Below are 26,395 nucleotides of genomic sequence, written 5' to 3'. Positions count from 1 at the left end.
ATATAAGAAAACATAATACATGATATATGAAATTATATATGATATAATGAGTCTAAGACACAAACTCCTTAGTTTATATTCTACCGCCATTCAATGCCCTACATAGTTTAGCTTGCATTGTCGCTTTCCAGGCTTATTTCATGTTCCTCCACATCAACAGCTTTTTGCTCCAATCCGAATGGAATAGCCAGTGTTGCCTGTCCTCCATTGCCGTGCTCGTTCACATAGCTCATTCCTGATGCCAAGAGACCATTCCCTCCTCATCTCCGCAAGCTGAAATTGTTTCCTACTTTCAAGGCCCAGCTTAGGTTTCATTTTTCTACAGGAAACCTTCTCTGATTCTCCCCATTTGAAAGTGATTCCTGTAATACTTTGTGTGCATTCTCCCTTTGTTTCTATCACACTTGACAATGTTTCAAATTTACTTCTATATTGTTATATTATGCACAACATATATGATATTATAACAATAATATCATTTGACATCGGATGCATATACTCTTGGGGACAGAAACCCTCATTATTTCTCGTACTTGTTTCCAGCACCCAGGACAGAAATGTTGGCATTGCAGATGCCCAATAAGTGTTTTGAATGAATAAATAAGCAAATACCTTATTGCAAAAAATGCTGGGAACCAGTTGACCAAGCTCAGGGAAAGATGGAGCAAAAATGGTCACAAAGAAAGAGCCAAAATAATGAATCCAGGAAGCTATGTCAAGGGAGGATCCAGTGAAGGAACTGAGGGTGTACAAGCCAGAAAACTGCTTTGGGTGAGAATGGGAGGGAGAGAAATCATTGTGGTCTACAAATCTTTGAGGGAATTATATGGAGAAAAGGGATTAGAGTTGTTTCAACTGACACCATAAAGTAGAAGGAATTAATCAATAAACAAGTACTAAACACCACTCTGTTAAACACAGAGTGAGTAGGTAAAGCTATTGTTGGTTCAATGTAGAAAAAAAAAAAAAAACACCTTAATATTTACAACCATCCAAAAAGGAAGTGGCTGCCAGGAGACAGTGGTTCCATCAGTCTTCAAATGGAAATTGAATAGCTGCTCAGCTCATGGCTGTTGTAGATAACATGTCTGCTAAGTTTTATATTCAGAGTTCCTATCCATCTCTGGGATTCTCTTATTTTAGGATATGAATTTAATTTAGAGTTTACAGAATTCAAAGAGGGGTTTAAATAAGAATAGAAACTCTCCCACGTAAATTATATATATGTGTGTGTGTGTCTGTGTGTGTTTATATATATACATACATGCATATATACATAAATATGTATATATATATATATATATATATATATATATATATATATATATATATATATATATATATATAATGTACATATACTAAAGATACTAATGGGAAAAAAATTTTTTCTTTAGATACCCAAGCCCTTTAAATAAAGTGCAAATCACCCCACTTTGAATATACCAGCTGAAAACCTTCTCTTCTTTCTTTCCATATCCTTTCATTTCTCCCCATTACCCCTATCCCTCTGCCCCACCCACCACTAATATACCCCTTGGCTGATATGGTACAGCTTGAATGGTATTGGAAAATCACAAAATCTGAAAACAAATGGACTCATGTTTTACTTCTGATGTTCACTACTTATGCAACCTTGGTTTTCTCCTCTGCTTCCCACAGGCCGCAGTCTTCTCTACATGATGACTTCTAAAATCCCTTCCAGTGCCACAGCTAGGACCCAATAACTTCCTCTACAGCTTTTTCATCTGTACAATTTACTAACTGGACCTCATGGCATATGAGGTCCCTTGTAGTTTTAAATCTATGATTCTGTGATCTCCTTCTTCAGCATTTTCTTTGGAGCTCTCTTTTATTCCTATCATTTTTTACCTACTACCCTTATTCATTTATGTCATATATGCTAGCAAATTTTAGGTTCTTTGAGATAAGAAATCATATCTTTTTTTAATCTTCAAATTATCACAGCCTTGGTAGGTGATTTAGTATCCAAATGAATTTCCATCTCTTTTTAGAAGAAAGAATTTAATAAAACAGGAAGGAATCGAGCCCAATGCCTTCTCATCAACCCAAATGTCTTGTGAAATAGCTATTTCTAATCCACTGACCTTCACTCCAATTCTAGGATTCACTCAATTTACATTGAAGACCCCCCAACTTTTAACCCAAAGACTCCTTGTATACTGACCTTATTCCTTATTTTGACACGCTGGTAGAGGTATTCAGGGAAAGGCTTGCGAGGTATGAAGCGGCCCATACCCTTATTTACATGTAGATTTCCATCTTCAAACACAATCTTCCCTTGGCTAATGACCACCAGTGGAGATCCATGGCATTCCATTCCTTCAAAGATGTTGTATTCAACAGCCTAAATATTAAAAAAAAATAATATTAGACTTTTAATAGCCTCCCAGAGTTGATCTAAAAAACACTTGGCTTGGGCTTATTGATTTTCAACATTGGTACTAACATTATCCATTGTCTGCCCCTTACTTGTAAAAATTTCCTTTTTATAAATGCACCTCTTCATTTTTAAAACTCTCATTCAAAAATCCTCCTTTTCCAGATCCTTGAATGATACTGAATGAAATGCCTCTAGACTCCAGAACATTCATGATCCCTTCACTATAGGAGGACTTGCTTCACAGAAATAGAACCCATCTGTGCCTCAGGAAACAAGTCTTTATGGGCTGCTGTGAGCAAAAATGTCACCTGCTTGTCAGGTGACCTGGTGTGCCTCCCTGTACATATCCAGACAAGTCCTTAAAAGGATAACCTTGGTTCATCACTAGAAGTTTTTCAGTTTTGTAGAAGCTTCCAAAGCACAATTCCCCAAACCTAAAGTCACCTCCATACTACAGAAAAGTAGTTATCAGAGGATGGTTTGCTACTTCTCTATTTTAAGCATATTTCAAATATTTGCATCGGCAATGTTTCATTTTGTATGTGAACAGAAAACATCATTGATTCAAAATGATGCAAATAAGGGAGGAAACCCAAAGGAAAATGAGTTGACCAAGTGGTGCCCAAGTATTTATTTTAGGGTTGTTCTTCTTATAAACATTCTTCTGTTAATGATTTGGCTTGATCATCAGCCAAATTGTTTTATGTTCCCATCTATAAATATTGGCCACAAAAGCTCATAATATTAAGACATGGGAAGACTGTGGGCTCCATTAGTTGGGGGGTCAGGCTAATGAAATCATTCATTTTCTGAACATGAAGTCCTGACCACCAACAAAAGGAATGTTTCCTTTGGTTGTAAGGATCAATACTAACAACACAATGAGAGAAAAATGGAGATTACTCTTTTGCTTATTGACCTAAGAAAACACAGAGCTCGATTCCCCCTCCTCTGAAAGGTCAGTAAGGTCAGGGTTGGAGGCAAAAGTATCACAACACTCCAATTTGACAGCCAGCTTCCAATTCCTTCCTAGTTTTCTATAACTGAGGCCCACATTTGCCTGAACCCTCAAAATAAAGATACAATTGAATTGATATATGTAGAAATGCATTGGTCCTACCAGTCCAAGAATAGTCAGTATGAAAATTAAAGCAGTTTAAAATCATGTCCATGATGGAGAAGCAGCGTGTCCACAAAGCATTGGGTTTCAAGTACAAAAGAAGAGGTTCTAATCTTGCTTTTGACACCTAATAACTACATAACATTGGATCTTAATTTCTATGGACATCAATATCTTCATTTATAAGCTAGGGACTTTAACCCTTGCTCTACTGTTACCACAGATTTATCCAAAGGAAGACTCTTTGTAAATCTTAAACTGCTAATGAAGTGTAAGCGATTGTTATAAACACGGGGAGAAATTTTGCTATTTCTTGACTTGCTGGCCATCTGACCTTAATGTTCGACAAATTATTTTCAGCGGGAGATTTTTATTTTCATTGTAAATATTCCCAGTTGTTCTGAAGCAGAAAGAGCAATGAAGGAGAAAACTTACCGACTTGTGACTCTTAGCAGTGATAGTTTTCACTTTGTCAGGATCCCAGATAACCACGTCGGCATCGGAGCCCACAGCAATTCTGCCCTTCCGTGGATACAGGTTAAATATTTTAGCTGCATTGGTGCTGGTGACAGCCACAAACTGGTTCTCATCCATTTTGCCTGTGGCCTAAAGAGAATTTGCCTTTAGTGACATTTTTGCCAAAAATGGAGATTGTTGACCCTGGGCGATGTACAGCCCAATGACTCTCCAATCAAAACAAGGATTTGGACTGAATCGGTAACCAGAGGATTTTGTACTCTGGGTCTGAAATCAAAGATTGTGGATTTGATTCTCAGCTCTGCTACTTTTGAGCCGTGTGTCCTAAAGCAAGGCTTTGGCCTTCTTTGCCCTTCAGTTTTCTCCTGCATAAAATGATGGTAATAATCCATACACTGCTATCTCAGATAATTAGAAGCCATGTGATTCAAAGTTAGCAAAGCTGCTTTCTGAGCTTCAGTGTCTATATGAAACTGTGAATGCCTTAAAGGCAAGAACTGCCTTTTGCTTCTTTTTGTATCCCCAGCACTTAACATAATATCTGGTATACTTTAGGAACTTATTAAATGGTGGTTGATGGGTTGTAAGATATAGTTAATAATACCTGTACTTCCCACCACCTAGGCTTATTCGGGGAATGAAATGAGGTAAGATCTATAAATACATAAGCTCAAAACACTCTCCCTCATGTAGCACAAATCGCTTTCATTTGAGGTGCCATCTTGTTTCTCCAAGGATTTAATTAATTATTTAAAAGCTATGTGCTAGCATTGTTGCTATAAAAGAGAACAACAGCATAACTCGGTTAAAAGGCACCTGTAAAAAATGAAAGCTAAATCAGCCATTTAAGGTAAGTCACCATAATACACATAATTCATGGTGTCATGGAATTTACTGAGGAGGAAGACTGTTACCAATGTCAATAATATTTCCTGGTAAAATACTTTGTTTTTTTTTTTTTTCTCTTTTGGTGATTTGAACTCTTTTCAGAAAAAGAATAAGGCTCAGATGAATGTCAGAGTCACAGGAAGGGCAAGAATACATGGGATAGGTTTGACTACAATTTTCCCTCAGATACAAACAGCAAGGAGGAAAGTTGCAGAGAGTTTGACTTTATGTTGTCTTCAAGACCTGGTACCTGCTTTCAGAAGATGCCTTCTGAAAGCACTTGGTACTACCCTTCATGTCCTAGGGCAGTAAGAGATAGGTCTGGATCTGTGACACAAAGAAGCTTCCACTGCATTTATAATATACTGCTGCTCTGGCCTCATTACCCTAAGAGCATGTGGGGAGATGGGATTGGCTCATTCTACAACGGCTTCAGGGATGTGTCAAATGTCACGGTGTGCCTCACGAGCCTTGACCACTGGCAGTTCCTTCCAAACATCTCAGAGCAATGTGGCTTCAGTCTCTAAGCTACAGGCTAGTTGTTGATTTATATTAGTAGAAGGAGATTCAATATCCAGGAGTTTCTTATGAGGAAATCATAGATCAGGATCATAGCAACTTTAATTTTCTTTTAACTAAACTTTGGATTTTATGGATTTTATCCATAAAACAGGAAGCACCCAGTGAACACTTTCTTCCCTACTGCATTGCCTGTAGTCTTAGAAAACCCCTGAGCTGCTCCATTAAGTGACTTGCCAAGGGAAAAACCAGCTGGTACACAATAGAATTTAGAACTGACCCTAGGACCTCCGGATTTTCTATCCAGACTGACTCTCCCTGCTCTGGAAACAACATCAGCTGAGGAATAGGAAAGGAAATAAAAGTATCTGCTATTTCATGGGCCAGATTAGAAAGCACATTCATAGAGAAGCTTTAGTTTGACCTCTCAAAGATGAAATCTGTTTAATGGGAATAAGGCTCTTTTATATCCTCTACAGAGCTACTTTGAGGATACAATGAAATTATGAAAAATTATAAAAACACATGAATGTTATTATTACATGAGTATATAATATATTAGATGAGAAGAAACTGAGTGTAAATGAAGAGAATTGGAGTCTGGGAAACCTGGGTTCAGATTCCTTACTGGCTGTTACCCTGGACAAGTCAGATGATTTCCCAAAACTGTATTTAAGCAACAAAGGAAGGTGGCCGTGCATTGGTAAATGACTTTTCTCCCCTGGGAGTTCCCTGTACTAATGAAACCACAAGGCCAGTCCTCATCTCAATTGTATTAGGTATCTAGAGGTCCAAACCCAACCCCTCAAAATGGCAACCCATATCACATCTTTTACATTATGACACACTGGCCAAATAATGCTAACCACTACCTTTGACCAAACCATTGCTTGGTCTGGTTGCATAAGTCAAGTTTATTAGAATGCTACTCATATATTATGACCAAACCCCACTACAACAATACAAAACTTGGGATAGTGTGCCCAAGCTCCTGCTGTACTGTTATTGGATCACAAGAAGTGCTCAACCCAGTGTAACCCCATCAAAACTCAGTGTAACAATCCCACCAAAACCCAGCGTAACAACCCCACCAAAACCCAGTGTAACAACACTACCAAAACCCAGTGTAACAACACCACCAAAACCCAGTGTAACAACACCACCAAAACCCAGTGAATCCTCACAACTAACACTGTTCGATCCCTCTTGTGAATTATGCATCAGAAAGCCAATGATAGCCAGTCTGACAGTGGGACTCCAGAAATATTAACAGTCTTAGAGTCATCCCATTTATTTAGACCTAAGTGATTACCCCCATAAGATTGTTTCATCTAACAAGATGTTTTTAAAGAGTCAGTTAATGGCCTTGGGCCTTGAAAGGATTAGACTCCAGCTTTATTACTTCTAGGATATTACAGCTTGAATAAGGATTTCAAGTTATCCATTCCTGGTGAAACCATGTTACTGGAAACTCTTGAAGAGATGTGGCCCCAAATAAACCCCACAGAACACCTTAATCTTGGCCAAATGAAGTGAACTATGATATGCTCATAAATAAGAAACCTGGGAATTACTCACAACAGCCTTGTCCCAGACAACGGTCATTCTCTCCTCAATCCCATTCACTCCTTCAGGAATGAGGGTGAAGTTGTCCTTGCCAACAGCCTTCTGGGCAGTGCTGTATGGACAATGGCCACTTCCTGTCACCTGAAGATCCCCACTGAGAATGAGAAAAAGGCACAATTTTACGATCCAGGTCATATGTAAGTACTTTGCAGGGTCTTTGCTTTTTAGGGAGCTGTCATTCTTGGAGGAGACTAGATAGAGCAGCTGGATCAGGAGGCAGGAAGATCTCTTTTCGCCTCTCTCTTTAGAAACGTCATGGCTTTGCGATCCTTGCCAGGCAAACCCACCAAGCTGGGCTTCGGGTCCTTATCTGAAAAACTCACTTCCATATTTAAATCTGTGATGCTATAATAACTGAAATGTTGGAGGATTGGGAATAGTGACCACCAAATTGAACAAATACACACATGCTAATTTGTATATATATGTACAAACACACACACACATATATATATGTATATGCATATATGTAAAGATATTTCTCAAACACATGCAAATTCAATAAATATATTGTTTATATGAATGTATTCAATATAGTTTTTGAAGTTGCTAATACACCTTCAGCCAGCATAACATCCTGAAGTGGTCACTGAATGTTACTGAGATTTGTCTTACTTAGGAATTATTCATGTTTGTGAAGTAGGGCACATGGTTCGTCCACGCTAAAGAACAAGGAGAATGGGTTTCCATCTAGGCCAGTGAAGGTTTATAACGTATAAATGTTGCATAGGTCTTTTAACCACGTGCACACGATTTTCAGCTTCTTGTTGATGCAAACTGATCCGACCGCATTTCCAGATTAGCTTGGCTTGCTGCTCTGATTTCCTGCCTGTATCTATATGTTTCTGAGCATGGCAGAAGGAGAGAAGTTCGATTCGCTCAGTGCCCTAGCTCCTGGGACTTAGAGAGAGAGAGAGACGGTGTTTAAAGAAAAAGGAGGGCAGGGGACGAGCCCACGGTCAGAGAGATGTCAAAGCTAGATTCTGAAGCCAGATTCCCTCACTCTCTATTCTACTCCCTAAAGCTTGAGTTCTGATGGTAAAGGGGCTTCCAATCATTGGGTAAACTAAGCTTTGAGGATGCTTTGAGGATTGTACATGGATTCTCTCAATGAGCTCCTCTCGTCCCTAACGGCTACTTTCACAAGGGATGGATTCTGTGTCCAAGTGTCCTTCCACAGAGAGACCACGAGGGGGCACTGCACACAATCAATAACCAATTTACTGCTTAGTAGCCGCTAGAGCTCTGTGAAAGCTTAACAATCTGTCAGTAATCACTCTCCTGACCCCTTCCTTGGCCATGAAGCAAAAACAGGGACTTAGCGTCCAGACGGACATCCTTCCTCCTGAACACGAGTCACTTGGATGCAGAATCCCACTAGAGACTTCCCATTTCTGGTAATATTGTATGCACAGTGAGGTTGGAGAAAGCATTAAGATGGCAGGTGACTAGAGGGTGAGACGCCGCCAACATTCCTCACTCCTTTAGGAGCTTGGCTCCCAGGACTTCCCTACTCCATAATGAACCCTGATCCCCAAGCGGGCTACGATATGTGCCCCTCTTCTAGACCCTCCCAGCTTTCTGCAACAATTCCCTATATTAAGGAAACCAAAGATCCAGAACCTGTGCTATTCAGAGACATATGTGCACTTTTCATTGCCAAGTGATCCTATTTTAGGAGTAGAAGATCATTAAAAATATTCATGGGGAGGGACCCAAAAGGAGGAGAAGAGCGGAATGAAGAGAAGGAGAAAGAAAGGAAAGAAAGGAAGAAGAAAAGGAAAGGGAAAGAAAAGAAGGAATGAAAGAGATGGATAGAAAAAAGGGAAGTGAGGGTGACCTAAAAGTGTTTTTTATTGTAACCTCCCCCCATCAAACCCCCAGTCCAGTTTTGCACAGCATTTGTTACTCAGTGTGCTTACCAAGCTAAGAGAGAGTTCAGGTAATCCGGAGTTGTGGGATCTGGGCTCAGCGGCGGCGATGTCACAAAAGCTGCTGCCTTGGCCCAGTTTTTGCTCCAATAGTGGGTCCCATCTGTCCCTAGACTTGCAGCAATTGGTTCTCCAAAAACTAAAGGACCTTGGGTGAGAAAGAATGGGATGGGTTAAAATAAATCAAGAAATATATGTGTGGTTGTGTGTGTGTGTGTGTGTGTGTTTTAACTTTGTATAGCCTCCTAGCCGTCTCCTGTGATCTATTACTGTAGAGTATATGTGTAAATAACAAACCAAGAGTTGCAGGGCAAAGTGAGTGGTCAGCCAGTCATTATCATTGGGAGTCCCAGAGACTGTCAATATCTAATTCAGCATGGAAGTATAGACGGAACGGCAGTGGAAAGCACTCTGGACTTGGAGTCACAAGACCTGGGTTCTGATGACTCAGTGAATAAAGCATTAGGTCCAGAATTAGAAAGAGCTCATATCCAGCCTTGTATTTATTAACTTCAAGATCCTCAGCAAATCTTTTATTTTAAACTTTATTTCCAATTTATAGAATAAAATAAGTACCTTCATAACAATATATAAAGATGATTGCATATGAAATTACAAATCTATCATGTACAACTTACTATTCCTTTTAAATATATGATGGTTACCATGTAAATTTCATTTTTTTTTCTTTTCCTCCCTCTGTTGTAAAGGTGGCCACCATTACACCCACCCACCCATTGAACCAACCACCAGACGAATCTTACAATAAGTTCTTATCCAATGTCACACCTTTCCACAGTAACTACTAATGAAGGCCAAGAAAGACACCACTTGGAAGACTAAAAAGAGGCCATAGCTGGGCTTTGGGGGACTGCTGTATTTGTGCCCTAAATCTGAGGACTTTCTCTGCCACAGATAGGAGTCATCAAGCCCCGTTGGGCAATGGACAATAAGTTCTTAAGAAAGATTCAACAGAGGAAGCACCTTTGAAATCACTGACTCCCAAAGAAATTATTTTGTTAGCCCTGTATTTTCATTATCCATGACCTCATTTCCCAATTAGCAGTTGATTGAATATGGAAATGTGATCCCTTTAAAAACCAAGCAATCCTGCCCATCGTCCACTCTCCAGTGATACGTGGCTTTGACCAGTCACCCAATGCCATCAGGGGTTAGGGGGGAGAGGAGGAAGAGAAACCAGCACCTTTCTTCCTGGCCAGGGTAATTATGTCTGCAGCACTCTTGCTCATCACCTTGGTGATGTAGACCGGGCAGTTGATTCGGCTGGCTATGGTGATGGCTCGGAAAGCAGCTTCTGCTTCTAGCTACAAGGAAAGATAGAAGAAAAGGTTCTCAAAGAGAGGAAGGGAATAAGACGTGACTTTCCTGATGTCATACGAGCTCCAAGGCAGAGCAAAAACTCAGCTCGGCCCTCGGACTCCTGTCCTGGGATTCTCTTTGCCACACCTGTCATCCCCAAGGAGAGTGGGCCTGCAAGGGAATGGGACCCAGGAAATGGGAGATCTCCTGATGTAAAGGAGGAGTGCTCTTCTCCAAGTGGCCATGGTCCTGTCTTTTGGATTTCTTCTGTTACTTTGCTTTATACTTCTTAGCATGCAATATATGTGTGTGCATGTGTGTGTGCGTATGTGTGTATGTATACATCATACACACACACACACATTGTCTATTAATATAGCTACTAATCAAATTGACTGATCAGTTCTATCTTAGATGTCTCTGGGTTATCGTACTCTGGGCTCAGGGCAGGAAGAAGACAAAACTTTCCTGCTCCCTCTTCAGCTTGCATGCTTGTAGAATCCTGTAGATTCTAAACTCCAGGAGAGCTGCAGTTATCATGTAAACTTTGTGTCTTCCACCTGCCGAGCTCTCAAGGTACTTAATTAAGGATTGTTATTATTAAGAGCATAGAAATACTGTGCCAACTGTGTCTGTTTTAGGGGGCGGGCAAGCTGGGAAGCTATGGGCAGCAGAAGGCTTCTGAATACTGGCAGAGGCCCAGGGAGGTCTAGCAGAAGATGGGCTCCACCAGCTCGCCAGTTTTGCCAACCAGCTCTTATCACAAATGCCAATAGAGAAAAGCAGGCTGAGAGACTGTCTTGGGTGTATGTGAGAGGGAAAATATCCTTTTCTAACAGGAGGGAAATGATGTTTCATTACCTCTTCGGGTCTGCTCAGAGCATGTCCTTCGGGACCCGTAATCCCCATTTCTAAGATCCGTTTTTGTTCCTGGAAGACAAAAGAAAAGAAATCTCTTCTCAAGCTTCTCATGAGGCTGAACTGCACAAATTTCATCCGATTTTCTTTCAGTTTTTCTGCCACTTGCTTTCAGGTAACTACTACTACTATTCCTATTGCTACTGTTGCTGCTGCTATTACTACTCATACCACTGCTACTATTACTACTGTCGCTGCTATTACTATTATTATTACTACTGCTACTAATGCTGCTGCTACTATTACTACTATTGCTACTACTTTCCTTGTTGTTATTTTGTTATTATTGTGGTTGTTATTTTGTTCTCATTCCATAATGGTGTTCAGATGGAGATGAACTTGGGACGAATTAATATTCTGTTATATGATTCTTTCATTTTTACTACATTATGGGCTATTTCATTAACTGATGCTGGAGAAATGTAATGCTATTCATACTGACATTGTTACACATGGAACCAGAAAATAAGGAAGTGAATCCAAAGAGTTGGTGGAATTTGTGTTTGTCTGCTTATGTGTATGTATGCATGCATGTACATGTCTATACATCCATCTACAAGTGTATATAACACATATATAACACAAGTGTATAACACATACATATGCACATGCACATTCTTTTTATCATTTGTGCAAAGGAAATAAGAAACATCACGTCCTAAAAAGCAAGACACCCAAATCTTCCTTGGTAGATGTTCCTTGTTGCTTCTAGATGCATGATGAAATGCAAAACCAATGTTGTCATCCTTTATTATAAATTAAGAAACTAAGGGCTGCAGAAGTTGAAATTTGTTCCAAGGAAATAATGTAATAAACAATAGGGTGAGGATTTGAACCTAATTCTTTTGATCCCATACAACTGAAAAGGATGAACACTCACACGATCGTGTTCATGATGAGTATAAGAAACAAAAAGGGGAAGGAAAGACCCTTTTGGAAATAATTGTATCTTAAGTATTAACAGAGGATGAAGAGGTAAGGAAAGCCTGGGAAAGGCCCTTCGAGTCTCTTCATACTTAACTGACACATCTTTAGCATTCAATGCAAAGGGGACAATGGAGGAAAGATTTTGAAAAACACGACTTCATATAAAGTAACAAAAAAGATCCGAGGCATGAAGATTCCTCAATTGTTTAAGCCAATATAACGATTTTTCCCAAGAAAGTGGAAAGTTGGGTCATAAGCATCGAGTGACATCACCAAGACAGAAATTAACTAGAATAAATAGGAAACAAAATGGGCATCATTTCTAAAGCTATCGGTGTATAAGTGGGATTTTGTTATCTAAAAGTTCAAAATCACCACCAAATTAGAAGGAAAAAGTATTGAATGAAAACGTCTTTCACATGATATTTAAACAATCTATTAATACTTCAAAAAGGGGAAATGGGTAAAAGAATCTCTGTGGGGCTTGGGTTTCTAATTTATGATAAAGGAGTTGGAAAAATGAATATATTTAGAGGGGAGCAGTATTTCCTTGGAAATTATAAACAATGAAAAGCAATACCAATTTAAAAAAAACTTTTAAAAAATGCTTAAAAGCACATTATCCATCACTTATCCTGAAACAGGATTCAAAGTACTTCTTAGACAAAACTCTGATCAGGAAAGGATGGTAACTACTATGTCCTTGCCCTCGCTTCCTTGGATTCATTGCACTTCAGCCCTGGCAGTTTAGATAAACCCTGCAATCCACTCTGTAATTCCCTTTTTACAGACAGGGAAGTAGATACTCAGGGAAAAGAACACAGTCCCGTGATGGGTGGTAGAGCTAGGATAGGTACTCATATCTTATTCCCTGTATATACTAATTTTGGAACTTGTCTCATTACTCCTATCTCCTCCCCCATTAATACAAGCCAAATGAGGATGATTACTTTCTGGATTTTATCTTCTTCCACTGCCAGTTTCTGGCACATATTAGGTAGCCCGGCTTTTTCAGTGGGGATGAGGAAGCAGGCCCATTCCTTACTTACCTGCGCTATCAAATCTCCATTTTCAGCATGGACTAAGATGACGGCTCCAAGCCCTTTCAAGAATGTGAACGCCTCATAGAGCTGTAGAAGGAAGAAGCAAGACTGAACCCAAGCCAAAATCATCCAATCAATGTAGTGTTGTTTAGAAATGATTTGCAACAAAAAGTGACTTTTCTCCTTCCATTCCTTCAGGAATATGCTCTTAATTGAACTGTTTCTCCATATGTGATTTCTTTGTTCTAAGCTGAATATATTTTGAGAAAGTGGAGTTCTAGGCAGATTTACTGAAACAGTTCTGAAACTAGCTGACATTAAGGTAGCTCTTTTCGGTTTGCATAGTGCTTTCCCTAAGTATGTTATCTGATCATCACAAAATCAGGAAGCTGAATTCAAGGCAAATTGAACCCCACCTTATCACACTGTGCAAAGCACTTGAGCACGACTGACTCTAACGTCAGCACTTGGATGACTGATGGCCAGAAGCAACCAGCTTCTTGGCTAAAACCTTGGACAGGGAAAATGCTAATCCCAAGCCCTTGCACTTCCTTGGGACCACTGCACTCGGTCCTGGCAGTTCAGACACCCGGCAAGCCAGGAGAGCATCAGAGATCTATATATCTGTGAGCCCGGGAAGAGTCTGATCAAGTTGCCCTCTGAATCGGCTGTTTAACCGGGGCCTGTGGGGCTCCCCAGCTCTGCTCTGTATCCCTCCCACTCACAACAACCATGATTCTTTTCAGTTCCTAATACAAGGCATGGTAGATGGAAGATACTTAATACTGTTAATTGATGGAGTCAGTATGCGACTGGGAACCACAAAAATGAAAATTGTCTCATACAAATAATGTCTACTGGTAATAAAAAAGTGACTGAGAGCTATTTTCTGTGATCACAAGCAGAAAAACAAGACACTGAGCATTAGTGTTGATCCTTCCCACTTTTAACCTCCTAATGAAAGGAAAAAGAGGGTAGAACAGTTAATCACAGTCAATTTCCTCTGGAATAAGAAATATATTCAGAAGTCAAACGTGTATGACGAGGGAGGTGCTGGGAAATGCTTAATATCAGTCATCTGAAAATTCATGATATCCTTTTAAGTTTATTTTGAATTATCAGCATTTACTCCATCACTTTCTGAAGTCTAATCAACAAAACAATATATCAAGTGCTGCTCCATAATGTTGATTTTCCAAGGTGTAAATAAATGCTCAAGCTGAAAGTTTCACATTTGGCTGTGGAGAGCCTGTACAGATAGGAGATAAGTACCTGACTGTCAGACATCTGGTACAGATCTTTATACGCCATGTAGACTTGGAAAGAGTTAACACCTGTTCCAAAACAAAAAAGAGAGATTTACATCAATTAATATCCAGGCTAGAAGTAGAGGACATAGGGGATCTTTTTCTTGGGTTAAAAAAAAAAGTAGAGACATGGAAAGCTTTAAACTTTGCCAGAAGGCCATGGGTGATTTGGTTAGTATAGTGAAGTAGCAGAGAGACGACTTTCATTCATTTAAGAAAGGATATGGGCACAAGTGGAATGATTCTGGGTAAAGAAAAGAAGTTTTGGGCAATTAATGATATCATATATTTATATATTGTGCAAATGGCTTCATAAAATAAATACAACAATTTATCTCTGCATTACATATTATATATACATGCAAAGAGACACCCCCCCACACACACAACAACAATCCTCTGAGGTAGAAAGGGAAAGTTTTATCTCCATTTTACAGATGAGTAAAATGGAGCTCATAGAGTGACTCAGTTAAGTAGTGGAGCAAATGGGTGGAATCAAAATGTTAAAGCCATGTTCCATAGTGTTGTTTCCCTTATGCTATGTTACTTCTCAGTGAGAAGACCAAGATTAAGTGTCATAAACTTAGGAAATACATTATAAGCGTCTTAATCTTCCTGTGTCCTAACACTCTAACAGTCTGATGTAGCTTCTGCTGCTCTTCTCAGTCACTGGCTTTAAATAATGGAAGGAAATCCCCATTTCATTTAGACACTGCTAAAAAGAAGTCCTTTTTTCTATGCAAATTCAGTAGGAAATAGAGGTAAATCCAGAAAGCATTTGGACAAATGAATAAGTGACAGACACAATAAGAGAAAATGATAGAAGGGAAGCTAGAACAGAAGAGGCACTCAATCCAAAGGTTTGGGGATGAGATCTGTGGGTGAAACTATGTTGGAAACACCACAAGGCTAGACCTAAGAATCTTTTCCCATAATGCACCCTTGGGACCTCTGTTGGGCCTAAATTGGGAAATTCCCTGCTTTCTTGCAGGTTATTTTTGCACAGACAAAGGTACAGAATTATAATATTTGGGGCTAGAAGAGCCTAGAGCTCATCTATTGTCTGGTCTTTTCAACTAGGGGATTTGATTCTATCTGCCCAAATGTCAAAAAGAGAATAAATGACTGAATGAGGATTTAAACCCAGGTTTTCTCCCTGCAAATGAAATGTTCTTTCTTTTTCCTTTAGTTCTTTATGATTCTTGTAGTTCCTGGGATTCTTTGATTTTCTGTTTTGTTTCTATATTCAGAAAAAGCTTTTCTAGTGCACAGAGTGCATGGCCTGAAGCCAGGAAAACTCATCTTTATGAGTTCAAATCTTGCTTCAGACAGCAGAAACAACTCATTTAACTCTGCCTCAGTTTCCTCATCTGTAAAATAGGCTAGGGAAGAAAACATCATCAGACTAAGAACCATCAATAGAGTTCAACCCTTTGACTCGACAGGAAACTGAGGTCCAGACTGCAAGTGGCAAGTCTGAAGCTATAAACAGCAAAACTGGGGCTTGCACCAGGCTCTCTGCTTCCCCCAGCTCCCAGCTGCCTCTCTTATATATTTGATTTCCACTGAGGGTCCTTCAGGAGATTGTGAGTAGGGTATCATACCAAAGCCTCCCCTAGGGCCTAGAACCTATCTAGAAGTGCCCAGAGTGCATGCTCGGAACGGATTCCATGCACTGGCCAGGAGCATTATGGCCATAGATGAAGTGAATGTCAGTGGCTGGGAGCTCCACGTGACTACTGCTGTCAGCCATTCCTTTGTGCCAAATCGATCTTCCCCACTGAGCACAGGCACCCGCTCTGGAGGGCTCCTCCACTCCGGAACACCTTCCAAGCATCTAAATCCAGCTCTGGGCCTGGGCTAAGCCCTCCCAGCCACCCAGACTGCTCATCTCATTTCCTGAATGTCAGCCAGCTCTTAGGTCAGCTACCCGTGTAACATACCGAAGTGCCGCTTGGCCCGAGCTCCCTGAGGACCAAAGGCCGGGCCCAACAAGCCACAAGATGGTAGCGTGATAGAGTGGGAAGTGCACTGGCCTGTGAGGCAGGAAGGAAACTCAAGTAGGAAGACAGACACCCCCTTTGAGGCCAAGGGAAGGAAGGGAAAGTCTTGCACTTGACATCCATTACAACCCGTCCCTAAAGAATTCTATTTTACTTGAAACCAATCCAATCTGAAACTTGGGGGTGGTCCCTGGAAAGACAACTATCAAAGCATCCTATCAAAGGGAGATGAGAAATCTACTTAAGCTGCCCAGAGAAATGATCGCCTCCAGATCAATTCCTTTTAAACTTAATAAAATGCTCCCAATCTTTGCAGCTCTGCTGATATAACAGGAGCTCCCTGCCACAATTAACCTTTTCAGTCTAGAAAAGGATAGAAGCACGGAATGTCACAGTTGGAAGAGATTTCTAACATCGTCTGAAAACAATTTTCTCTCCCAGAAAACAAATTTCTCTGCATTTATTAAGTACCTATTATGTGCAAGGAGCTATGCTAAGACTGAGAACATAAAAGAAATGAAACAGCCTGGCCTTCAATGAGCTAAAAACATCCAGTTCTTAATTAACTATCTGAAATGGAAGGAAACAGCACCTCTCAAAGCAAGAGATTCCACTGTTAGATACATTTCATCAGTGTTTTCCCCCTTAAGGAGCTTAGAACATTCAATTTCTCCTTAAACATCTAAAATATGGGGGAAACTTATTACATCTCAAAACAAAAAATCCACTGTTGGATAAATTTAATCAGGATCCCCCCTTACAATGGGATGACATTTTGTAATTTCTACCCAGCGGATCCCAGATTTGTTCTTTTGGACCAAGTAAAGTGTGCGCTTCCTTCTCATCTCCATTCTCCACTGTTCTGCCCATGTGGTTCCGGAAAGTTGGTCATGTCCATCTTAAATCTTCTCTAGGCTAAACCTGCCCACTGCCCTCACATGATCCTTAATCAGCATCTCAACATATTGTTGTCCTTTCTAAAATGCAGGGACCAGAAGGGAACCCATTGTTCCCAGTGTGATCTGTCTAGAGGAGAATTCAATAGGATTATGACTTCTTGTTTTTAAAGGCTTCCATTTCACATCTCATTGGTCTCTCCTACTCTTCCTCCCACCATGAATTGTTTTTTAGCTAAACCTTCTCCATTCTATATATGTGAATTCTAATTTTTTTTTAGTCCAAGTGTTGTGCTTGACATTTATCCTCCTGAATTTCATATTATTGGATTTGACTCATTGGTCTAGCCTGTTGAGATTTTTTGGGACAAAGAAATGAAAAAGAATTTATTAAACACTTACATATGCCAAGCACTGTGCCAAGTTTTAGGGATAGAATTGAAAAACAAGCTGGCCCTGCTCTCAAGGAGTTCATGCTGTGAGAGAGACTGACTATCTGTCTATCTATTTTTTATCTGTCTATCTATCTGTCTGTCATCTATCCATCAATAACCTACCTGTCTGTCTATTCATCTCCCTGAGTTCAAGTACAATCTCAAACACTTACTAGCTGTGTGACCCTCGGCAAGTCACTTTAACTTACTCACCTCAGTTTTCTCATTTGTAAAATGAGCTGAAGAAACAAATGGCCAACTACTCCAGTATCTTTGCCAAGAAAACTACAATTGGGGTCCCAAAGAGTCGGATATGACTGAACAATAACAACTATATTTTTACTTTGTTAAACACTTCCCAATTAATTTTCTAAATTAAAAAAAGCTTAAAAAATAAAGTGATCGCCAAGCTTCCACAACAAAGCAAAGCTGGAAATGGCGTACAAATAGGACGCCCACTTGGGCGCCTCTCCCACTGCCTGACAGCTGCCTCTCCGAACAGTACCCAGAGGTCTTTAGCAGACTGACTGTCCAATTAACGGGCCAAGAGGGAATGCGGTTGTCCAAGTGGAGGCTTCGGGTGACTCAGGACATTTGTCTGATTGAAGCTGGACTCCCTGGCCAGCCTCCATTCATTGGTCTACAGAAATATGCATTTTCTATCCTGAACAGATGAAGGATGTTCTTGTGAAAGTTCCTGTTGCAACTTCCTGTCAAAGTGAGCCATTTCATCAGCAGTGACTCGCATCCTATCCCAGAGGCAATAAGCACAGCCTCGCCCTAGGCTGCAGGGCCTCATCCTGGGCTGCACACCTTTGTCCTGGGCTACAAAAGGCTGCCTTGGTGGCACAGCCCTATGTGTCAGGTGGATATGTGAAGCAGCTGGGCGGTACCTTGGACAGAGCTCTTGGGCTGGAGTAGGAAAGACCTGACTTCAAATCCAACCTCAGACATTTATTATGTGTAATGCCTCTGGGCAGTCACTTTACTCTGTTTGTCTCAGTTTCCATATCTATAAAATGAGCTGGAGAAGGAAAAGGCTGACCACTCCAGGATCTCAGCCCAGAAAAACCTCATGGGAAACACTGCTGTCTGTGTTCCGTGGGGTCACAAGGAATCAGATATGACTGGACAAGTGAACGACAACAATAACAATACACGTATCTGTGAAAACACAGATGCCAAATGGGCCCATTCTAGAGCTTATGGTCTATTATGTTCTGTACAAATACATGCACTCCCACAGATGGGCCCATATGTGTATAATGATGGCCACCATATATAGTATATATATGTAGAATGATATGTAGAAGTGATGGGCAACAATAGCACTGAGACTGGCCCGGCCATCCCGACTCGGGAGTTTTGTACAATACAAAGGGCCAGCCACAGGGATGACCACATGAGGCTTGAGGTTGGGGAGGGAATCCCCTGGGGGCACTGACTGACCTTTGTCCTGCACCAGCATATCCAGCTCTTCCCGGATCCCATCATCCCAGCTGGTGATGTCCACATGGAGAGAGTAATCACAGCAGGACTTGGTGTCCGCAGCCTCGTGCCATTTTTCAAAGGTGGTGAGCAAGCTGGCCCCGGCTCGGGGAGGACGTGGTCAACTAGAAGAGAAGAAGAAAGGCATGGTCCAAGCCAGTCCAGTACACAGAGCATCCAGTGCAGGGAAAGGGGAGGAGGTTTGAAAAGCTAGATATGGTGCAGTTGACAGAGAACTGGGCTTACAGTCAGGAAAATCTTCATGAAATCAAATCTGGCTTCAGATACTAATTAGCTGCAAGACTGTGGGCAAATCATGTCACCCTGTCTGCCTCAATTTACTCATCTGTCAAGTGAGCTGAAGAAGGAAATGGTAAACCGCCCCAATATCCTTGCCAAGACAAGTCCAAAATGGGTCACAAAGAATCAAACAGGATGGAAACAATCCAATAACAAGAAGATAAAGATGTCAAAAAATTATAAAGAAAAACCAAACAACAAATCACTGCCCTCAAGCCTCTTACACTCTAATAGGGAATACCTTTTGTTGTTATTCAGTCCTCTTGGACCTTTCATGACTCCTTTTGGAGTTTTCTTGGCAAAGATACGGGAACAATCTGCATTTCCTTCTTCAGCTCAGTTTACAGAAGAGGGAACTGAAAAAAACAGGGTTATGTGACCTGCCCAGAGTCACACAGCTACTAGGAGGTATCTGAGGATTGATTTGAACTTAGGAAGATGAGTCTTCTGACTCCAGGCCTTGCCCTCTATCGTCTGTGCCATTCAGCTGCCCGCCTAAGGGGTATTTAAGAAACTACTAAGTAGTGTTAGGTAAGGAAGTAGTCAGGAGTGGGGGGTAGCATGCACACAGACACTAGGAACAGGAAAAAATTCAGTTTAGCTGGTCCACGTTGTGCTTATCGGGAGCCATGTGCAGTATCTGGAAGGAGGGCTGCAACAAGAGGGGAAATGCTTCCAGAGACAGACTGAGGAGTTCACGTTTTATTTACAGGCACCAGGAAGCATCCAAATGTTTTTAAATGCAGCGTGATGTGTTCATCCTTCCGATTTAGGGAAATTATTTTCACAGCTGACTATAGAATGGATTAGGCAGCTGGATATCTGTAAGCAGGGAGACCAATTTGGAGGCTCTTGACAGTCCAAGTTAGAAGCGATGGGGGTCTGAAATACGGTGGTGGCCGAGTGAGTAGAGATGAGAACCAATGCAAGAAATGGGGATAGGATTGATGAGACTCCAAAATTGACTGGCTATGATGGAGGGGGTGAGAAAAAGATCCAGTCAGATGACTGACAGACTACAAATCTGGGGGAAAGGATGGTGGTACCCTCAACGGTAAGAGAGAAGTATGGAAGAGGGAGGGGCTTAGTGGGGAGGATGATAAATATGGTTCTCGGCTGTTTAGAAGTCAGATGAATACAGGTCCTCCAAGTAGAGATGATAATACAAGGGCAAAGTTCACACCAAATTAGGGTAGAATATGTAAATTGGTAGACATTTACATATAGATGATAACTGACCAACAAAAGGAAAGGGGGAGGGAAACAGCCTCCCCCAAGTTGCTTTTTATATTAAACTTTATTTTTCTATTTAAGAGAAAATTAATCTATTATCTTTCTTCTACCTTCTACCCCTTCTACTCCTAAGAAAGAAAAAATACACACACAACAGGCACATATACATATATATGTACACACATGCACATATATATACATATATACTATACACATACATCTCTATACAGATAGATATGTGTGTGTGTGTGTGTGTGTGTGTGTGTATGCCACATATACATGTTTGAAGACATCCCAGGTTACAGCTTTGAGGGATCCCATGGTTGGGGTTGAAAAATTATTGAGCAAAGGAAATAGAAAAGATCAGTCAATCAGTCTAGAAGAAACCTAGAAGAGACTATGGAGCTTCATGAAAGCTGAGGGAGATGTCCAGGAAGACAGGTGATAACAGCAACAAAAATCTCCAGAGGAGGCGAAAGCTGGGAACTGGCAAAGGACACCATGTTTAACAATTCAAAGATGCCTGGCAGTCTTAGAGATACAGAGTTTATTGATGGAGTCATAAACCAGATTTCCAAAAATTGAGACGTGAGTGGAGAGTGAGACAGCAGAAGCAACCAATGTAGAGAGCTCTTTGCCCCTGGACTTTGGCTGTGAAATGGAGCTCAGGGTAGGCTGCAAATCTCTGAAACTGGTATTATCTGAGCTCTAGTTCTGGCTTCCACTTCCCTCTCTCCCTCTGACAACTCCACTGGTGTACCTGCTGCAGAATCTGGACATTCCCACTGCAGAAGCTGGGCATTCCCACTGCAGAAGTTGGGAATTCTTGCTGATGGCTAATGAAATCTATGCACTTTCCCAGTATTCCATTCCTGTAACTGAAACACCCTCCCCTATAAATTCTACTTTTTTTCTTCCAGAACTACTTCCTGCCTTAGTGAAAGAGACTTCCTGTCAGAACAGCAATTGTCAAGACCTCTCCCTCCTATGAATTTTCACAGCACTAGTTCCCTACTCTGCTCATGTGACACTTACCATTTCTTACCTTGTGTTATACTGACCAAGGAAGGGAAGATAATTGGACTCTAGAGGAGGGGAAGACTGCAAAAACAGACAGAGCAGTCTGAAAACCAGCCTCTTTGGAGGTGTTGTACACCACCATCAGCCATGAGATATTGGTTCTCTGACAAGACTGAATAAATAAAAGAGTTACTTGGGCCGACTTTCTATACAAAATCAGAAAGTATAGATTCCTTGGCCTTCAAGAGATTTTTCCAATAAATGGGGAAGTGAAGGAAGAAGGGGAGAGAACTAACTCCTTGAGTTGTCTTTTTTTCAAATTAAGTGTTATTTGTTTAAGAAAAAAAAAATAAATCTATTTTCTTTTCCTTCCATCTTTCATTCACTGAGAAAAAGAGAGAAAAATTCCTTGTAACAAATATGCATAGAAAAGCAAAACATATTTCTTTGTTGTTTTTGAAAGAATCCATGTGTGTCTGTAATCTTAAAGTTATAGTTTTAAAAATGAATTTTCTGTTTGTGTAAATCATTTTATGGATGAAGCTATAGATTTTCTAATAAAAATCCATGTGCTTCTACTCCCTTTTTGGGAAAATCATGTGCTTATTAAATAAATATATCCCTAATGATGTCCTGTTGGCTCACTGAATCAAGATCCCAAGAACTGCCAGCCGAAAAATATGTACTCTGTGTGTGTATGTGTGTGTCTGCTCATTTTTACACAAGAGAAACTGAGGTAAACAGCATTAAGTGACTTGTCCAACATCACAGTTAATAAGTATCTGAAGTGGGATTTGAACTCATAAAGATGAATGGTATACAAAGCTCAACTCCTTCAATTCCTTCCATGAAGAGTTTCCTGATTCCCCTTCAGTCAGAAACTATTATTCGGGTTTTCTTGGTAAAGATACTGGAGGGGGTTGCCATTTTCTTCTCCAGATCATATTACAGGTGAGGAACTGAGGCAAACAATGTGAAGCAACTTGCACCTACTGGCCCATTTCACTGTTAATACATTGTACTATTGCAGAGTCTCGCTCTCCCTAAATACCCTCCAATGTCTGCTTGTTCTTGGTTTAGATACTTACTCTTCCCCTATTTTTATAATAGACAATGTACTCCTGGCACGGGGACTGTCTTGGTTTATATTATAATTTTTTGTGCCCAATATTTAGTACAGCACACTGTGTAATTCAAGCCTTCAATAATATTTATTGGATTCAAATGAATCTTTTATAACCTTTAGTGCCTTTCAAAGATTAGGCAATCAATAAATATCGCTCAATAATTGTAGCGTACTCTGAGTATCCCTTTAAGGTTTTATTCCCTAGCCTCTATAATCATGAATGTCTCTTAGCTTCCCCATAAGGCTGAATGTCTCTTCCAATCTGAAGATGCCCTCCTTTCCCCTTCTCCCCTCCTCCATCCCTGCCACCTTGGAGAATGTGTAACATTGAATGGAAATGTCCAAGAACGTCACAGAAAAGAATGATAGGGGGTCATGGTTCAAGTGACAGGACCCAAACTCTCCTCGCAATCAATTCTGCCTCTGCAGAAAGCAATCTGGCTTCTCAGCCCACATTCCTCCCACCCCAGGTGACTGGAAGAAACTAGCTGCTTTCTACAATGTTTGGCCAATGATTTATAGCACAGGAGGAACCTCCCTTTAAGAGGGGATTAAAATATTTAATTAACTGAATCAAAACAAGATCTTCTGGGAGCTGAACCAATCTTTTAAAATTATTTCCTTTTAAAAGATATTTGTCCTCCATTGCTAGTTCAATTCAATCATGTCCAGCTCTTCGTGACTTTATTTGGGTTTTCTTGGTGAAGATACTGGAGGGGGTTGCCATTTTCTTCTCCAGATCACATTACAGGTGAGGAACTGAGGCAAACAATGTGAAGCAACTTGCACCTACTGGCCCATTTCACTGTTAATACATTGTACTATTGCAGCATGTATAAAAAGAATATAATTTGAATGTGGTCCTGAGAATGATAAACATTTACATTATACCTACTAGGTGTGAGACACTGTGCTAAGAGCTAGTTACAGATACACTTTATCTGAGCCTTGCTACAACCCTTCAAGGTAGATGCTAGTATCATTCTCTTTTTACAACTAATAACATTGAGGCAAACAAAAATCAGGTGATTTGCCCAGTGTTATCACAACTGGGAAGTGTCTGAAGTGGGATTTGAACTCAGGACTTCCTGCCTCCAGACCTAGGGCTCCCTCCACTGCACCCCCAGCTGCCTGGTAATTCTGAAGCAAAAACAACATTCTTTCACTTAATGGGCAGTCATAATCGCCTGACGAATCAATCTCATCCCACTTAATATTTCATATCTTCATTTAATCTACATAATATGTTTGATAGTGATAAATGACAAAGCTGAGCAGGGTAAGATCATAAAGTGCTAGAGCAAAAAGGGAACAAAAATAACAGAAAAATATCTAATACTGGAGGCAGAAGAGTTCTGAGAACACACAAATTCAGAGCTGGAGGAACCGACATCAAATCTTCATCACAGTTTATCACTAGGTGACACTGTACTGCACTGAATACTGGGGCTGGTATAGGGAAAGACTCATTATCCTGAATTCAAATCTAACCTCAGACAGTTTCCAGCTGTGTAAGCCTGGGAAGTCATTTCACCTTCTTTAGCTCAGTTCCTCATCTGTAAAATGACCTGGAGAAGGAAATAGCAAACCAGTATCCCTACCAAGAAAATCCCAAATGGGATCATAGTGAGTCACACACATGACTGAAACAAAAAAGGTTCATGAGGTTCAAACAAGTCCCAGATCCCACAGTAACTTAGTGACAAAACCGTCTGGAGCAGTGCTCTATTTATGTGTAATCGATTTAATGCATATTATTAACCATGTTTCTTTATAAATATTCTTTAATTCAGACATTTCAGTAACTCTACTGATTCACTACGTCCCTTGGCCATCCTTCCAAGTTCATGTACTTGTACTAGAATAAAAGTAATAGAAAACTGTGACAAAAACAAAAATAATCTAATTTCTTTTTGAGTAATAAGACAGTCAAGGGACTGCCATTTTAATAATAGTAAAGATACTTTCATTTTCCTGCATGTGTAGAATGTGCCTAAGGCCAGATTTGAATCCTTACTCCAGAACTAGTGCTCTAGCTCTTATTTGTCATTTTTTCTCTCCTTTCCTCCCTCTCTTCCTTACTTCTTTCCTTCCTAGCTTGCTTCTTTTCTTCCTCCTTCTTCCTCAATTCTCCCTTTTTTCCTGCCCTCCCTTTTTTGTATCCTCCCATTTTTCCTTCCTTTTTCTTGTTCTTTCAACAGCAACCTAAAAGTGTCTAGAGACTATTTCTGCCCGTATCACCCAAGTCCAAATAAGGAGTCTCTGAAGAAACAGTGTAGAGCTCTATAGTCACAGACTTTTCATTTCCCTAAAATAATGTAATCAATCAGCTCATCGACAAATCCTAGTAGAGTTGAAGCTGACTGCTCTGTAAATCTAAGTTACTGACTGAGAAGGGGTTAGGGTCTTGTGTGTGCCTGGAGTAAGAGGGAAGAGTGATTCCCACAGCTTCTGTTACTTGTAGGTGGAAGGTTGCTATCTCTTTTCTTAGCCCTGTCAGCTCTCTTGTGTCTGAAGATATCTGATGTCACAGTTAAATGACCATGGCTAATCTTCACCTTAAGGAAAGAGCAATCCACATAATCATGTTTCAGCTTCCCATTGGCTTTGCATGTCTAACACTGACTGTTGAAGTAATTGCTTCAACTTTAAATAAGGCTCATAAACCTAAGAAAAATGTGTTTGCCAAGGCTGATTTCCCCCATGTACCATAACAAGTGAAATGCAAAAACATCTGTATTCCTAAACCTAATTCTATAAAAAATCTTTTTTAATAACAATTAGCCTTCAGAACAGAGAGTTCGACAGTCAAAAACCATGAAATTCTCTTGTTCTTCCCTTCCCTCAAACATGAGTTTTGATGTATGTTACTTAGTACAAAGAACCCAAATTGTGCTCATTAATCTTACAGGACAATGAACTTAAAGAGTTGGAATCAGAACTGATGTCCAGAATCGGGCAATTTATGTTTTACTGAATTTTGAACAGGGAGAAATCACCTAGAAGGAAAGAGAAAATAAACTCTATTGATGATCAACATGAGTACAGAAAGCCCCATGTGAGAGGCTCAAAACACTCCTATTTTCCAAAAGCTTTTTAGAAATAAATAAAACCAACTGTCTTCACACAAGCCAACAGACTTGGAAGTCAACGTATCTAAGTGACCTCCTGGTTTGTCTCCACTGATGCCTGAAATCCCCAGAGACTGAAATGTTCTTCTGTCATAGATGCCCTGACATTTATTTCCTGGGACGGCCCCGGTTTTCTGGCTCTCCATGTCTCTGAATTTTCTGTGCTGACTTAGACAAAGTACAGTGTGGAACAAGCACTATGTGTGCAAACAGACCCACATCCTGATGCACAGTTTTCCCTAAAATGATTAAAAGATAAAAGGAGGCAATTACTCCCTTCACTCTCT

At 40.4% G+C, this 26,395-nt stretch overlaps 1 protein-coding gene across 1 annotated transcript in view; it reads right to left on the bottom strand.

Annotated features, from left to right (window-relative positions):
• The window catches only part of CRMP1 (collapsin response mediator protein 1), a 70,802-nt gene that overhangs the window by 3,467 nt on the left and 40,940 nt on the right, over window positions 1–26,395 (bottom strand). The window contains 10 exon segments of the mRNA XM_051964270.1: window positions 2,186–2,365; window positions 3,957–4,127; window positions 6,984–7,125; window positions 8,954–9,110; window positions 10,167–10,287; window positions 11,144–11,212; window positions 13,177–13,257; window positions 14,443–14,504; window positions 19,260–19,403; window positions 19,406–19,423. Coding sequence (XP_051820230.1) covers window positions 2,186–2,365; window positions 3,957–4,127; window positions 6,984–7,125; window positions 8,954–9,110; window positions 10,167–10,287; window positions 11,144–11,212; window positions 13,177–13,257; window positions 14,443–14,504; window positions 19,260–19,403; window positions 19,406–19,423 — 1,145 coding nt within the window.

This window comes from Antechinus flavipes, chromosome 6, assembly GCF_016432865.1.
Source record: "Antechinus flavipes isolate AdamAnt ecotype Samford, QLD, Australia chromosome 6, AdamAnt_v2, whole genome shotgun sequence".
In the NCBI taxonomy this organism is placed as follows: Eukaryota; Metazoa; Chordata; class Mammalia; order Dasyuromorphia; family Dasyuridae; genus Antechinus; species Antechinus flavipes.
Note: the sequence above shows the minus strand (reverse complement) of the source record. Positions and strands in the feature narration are given on the sequence as shown.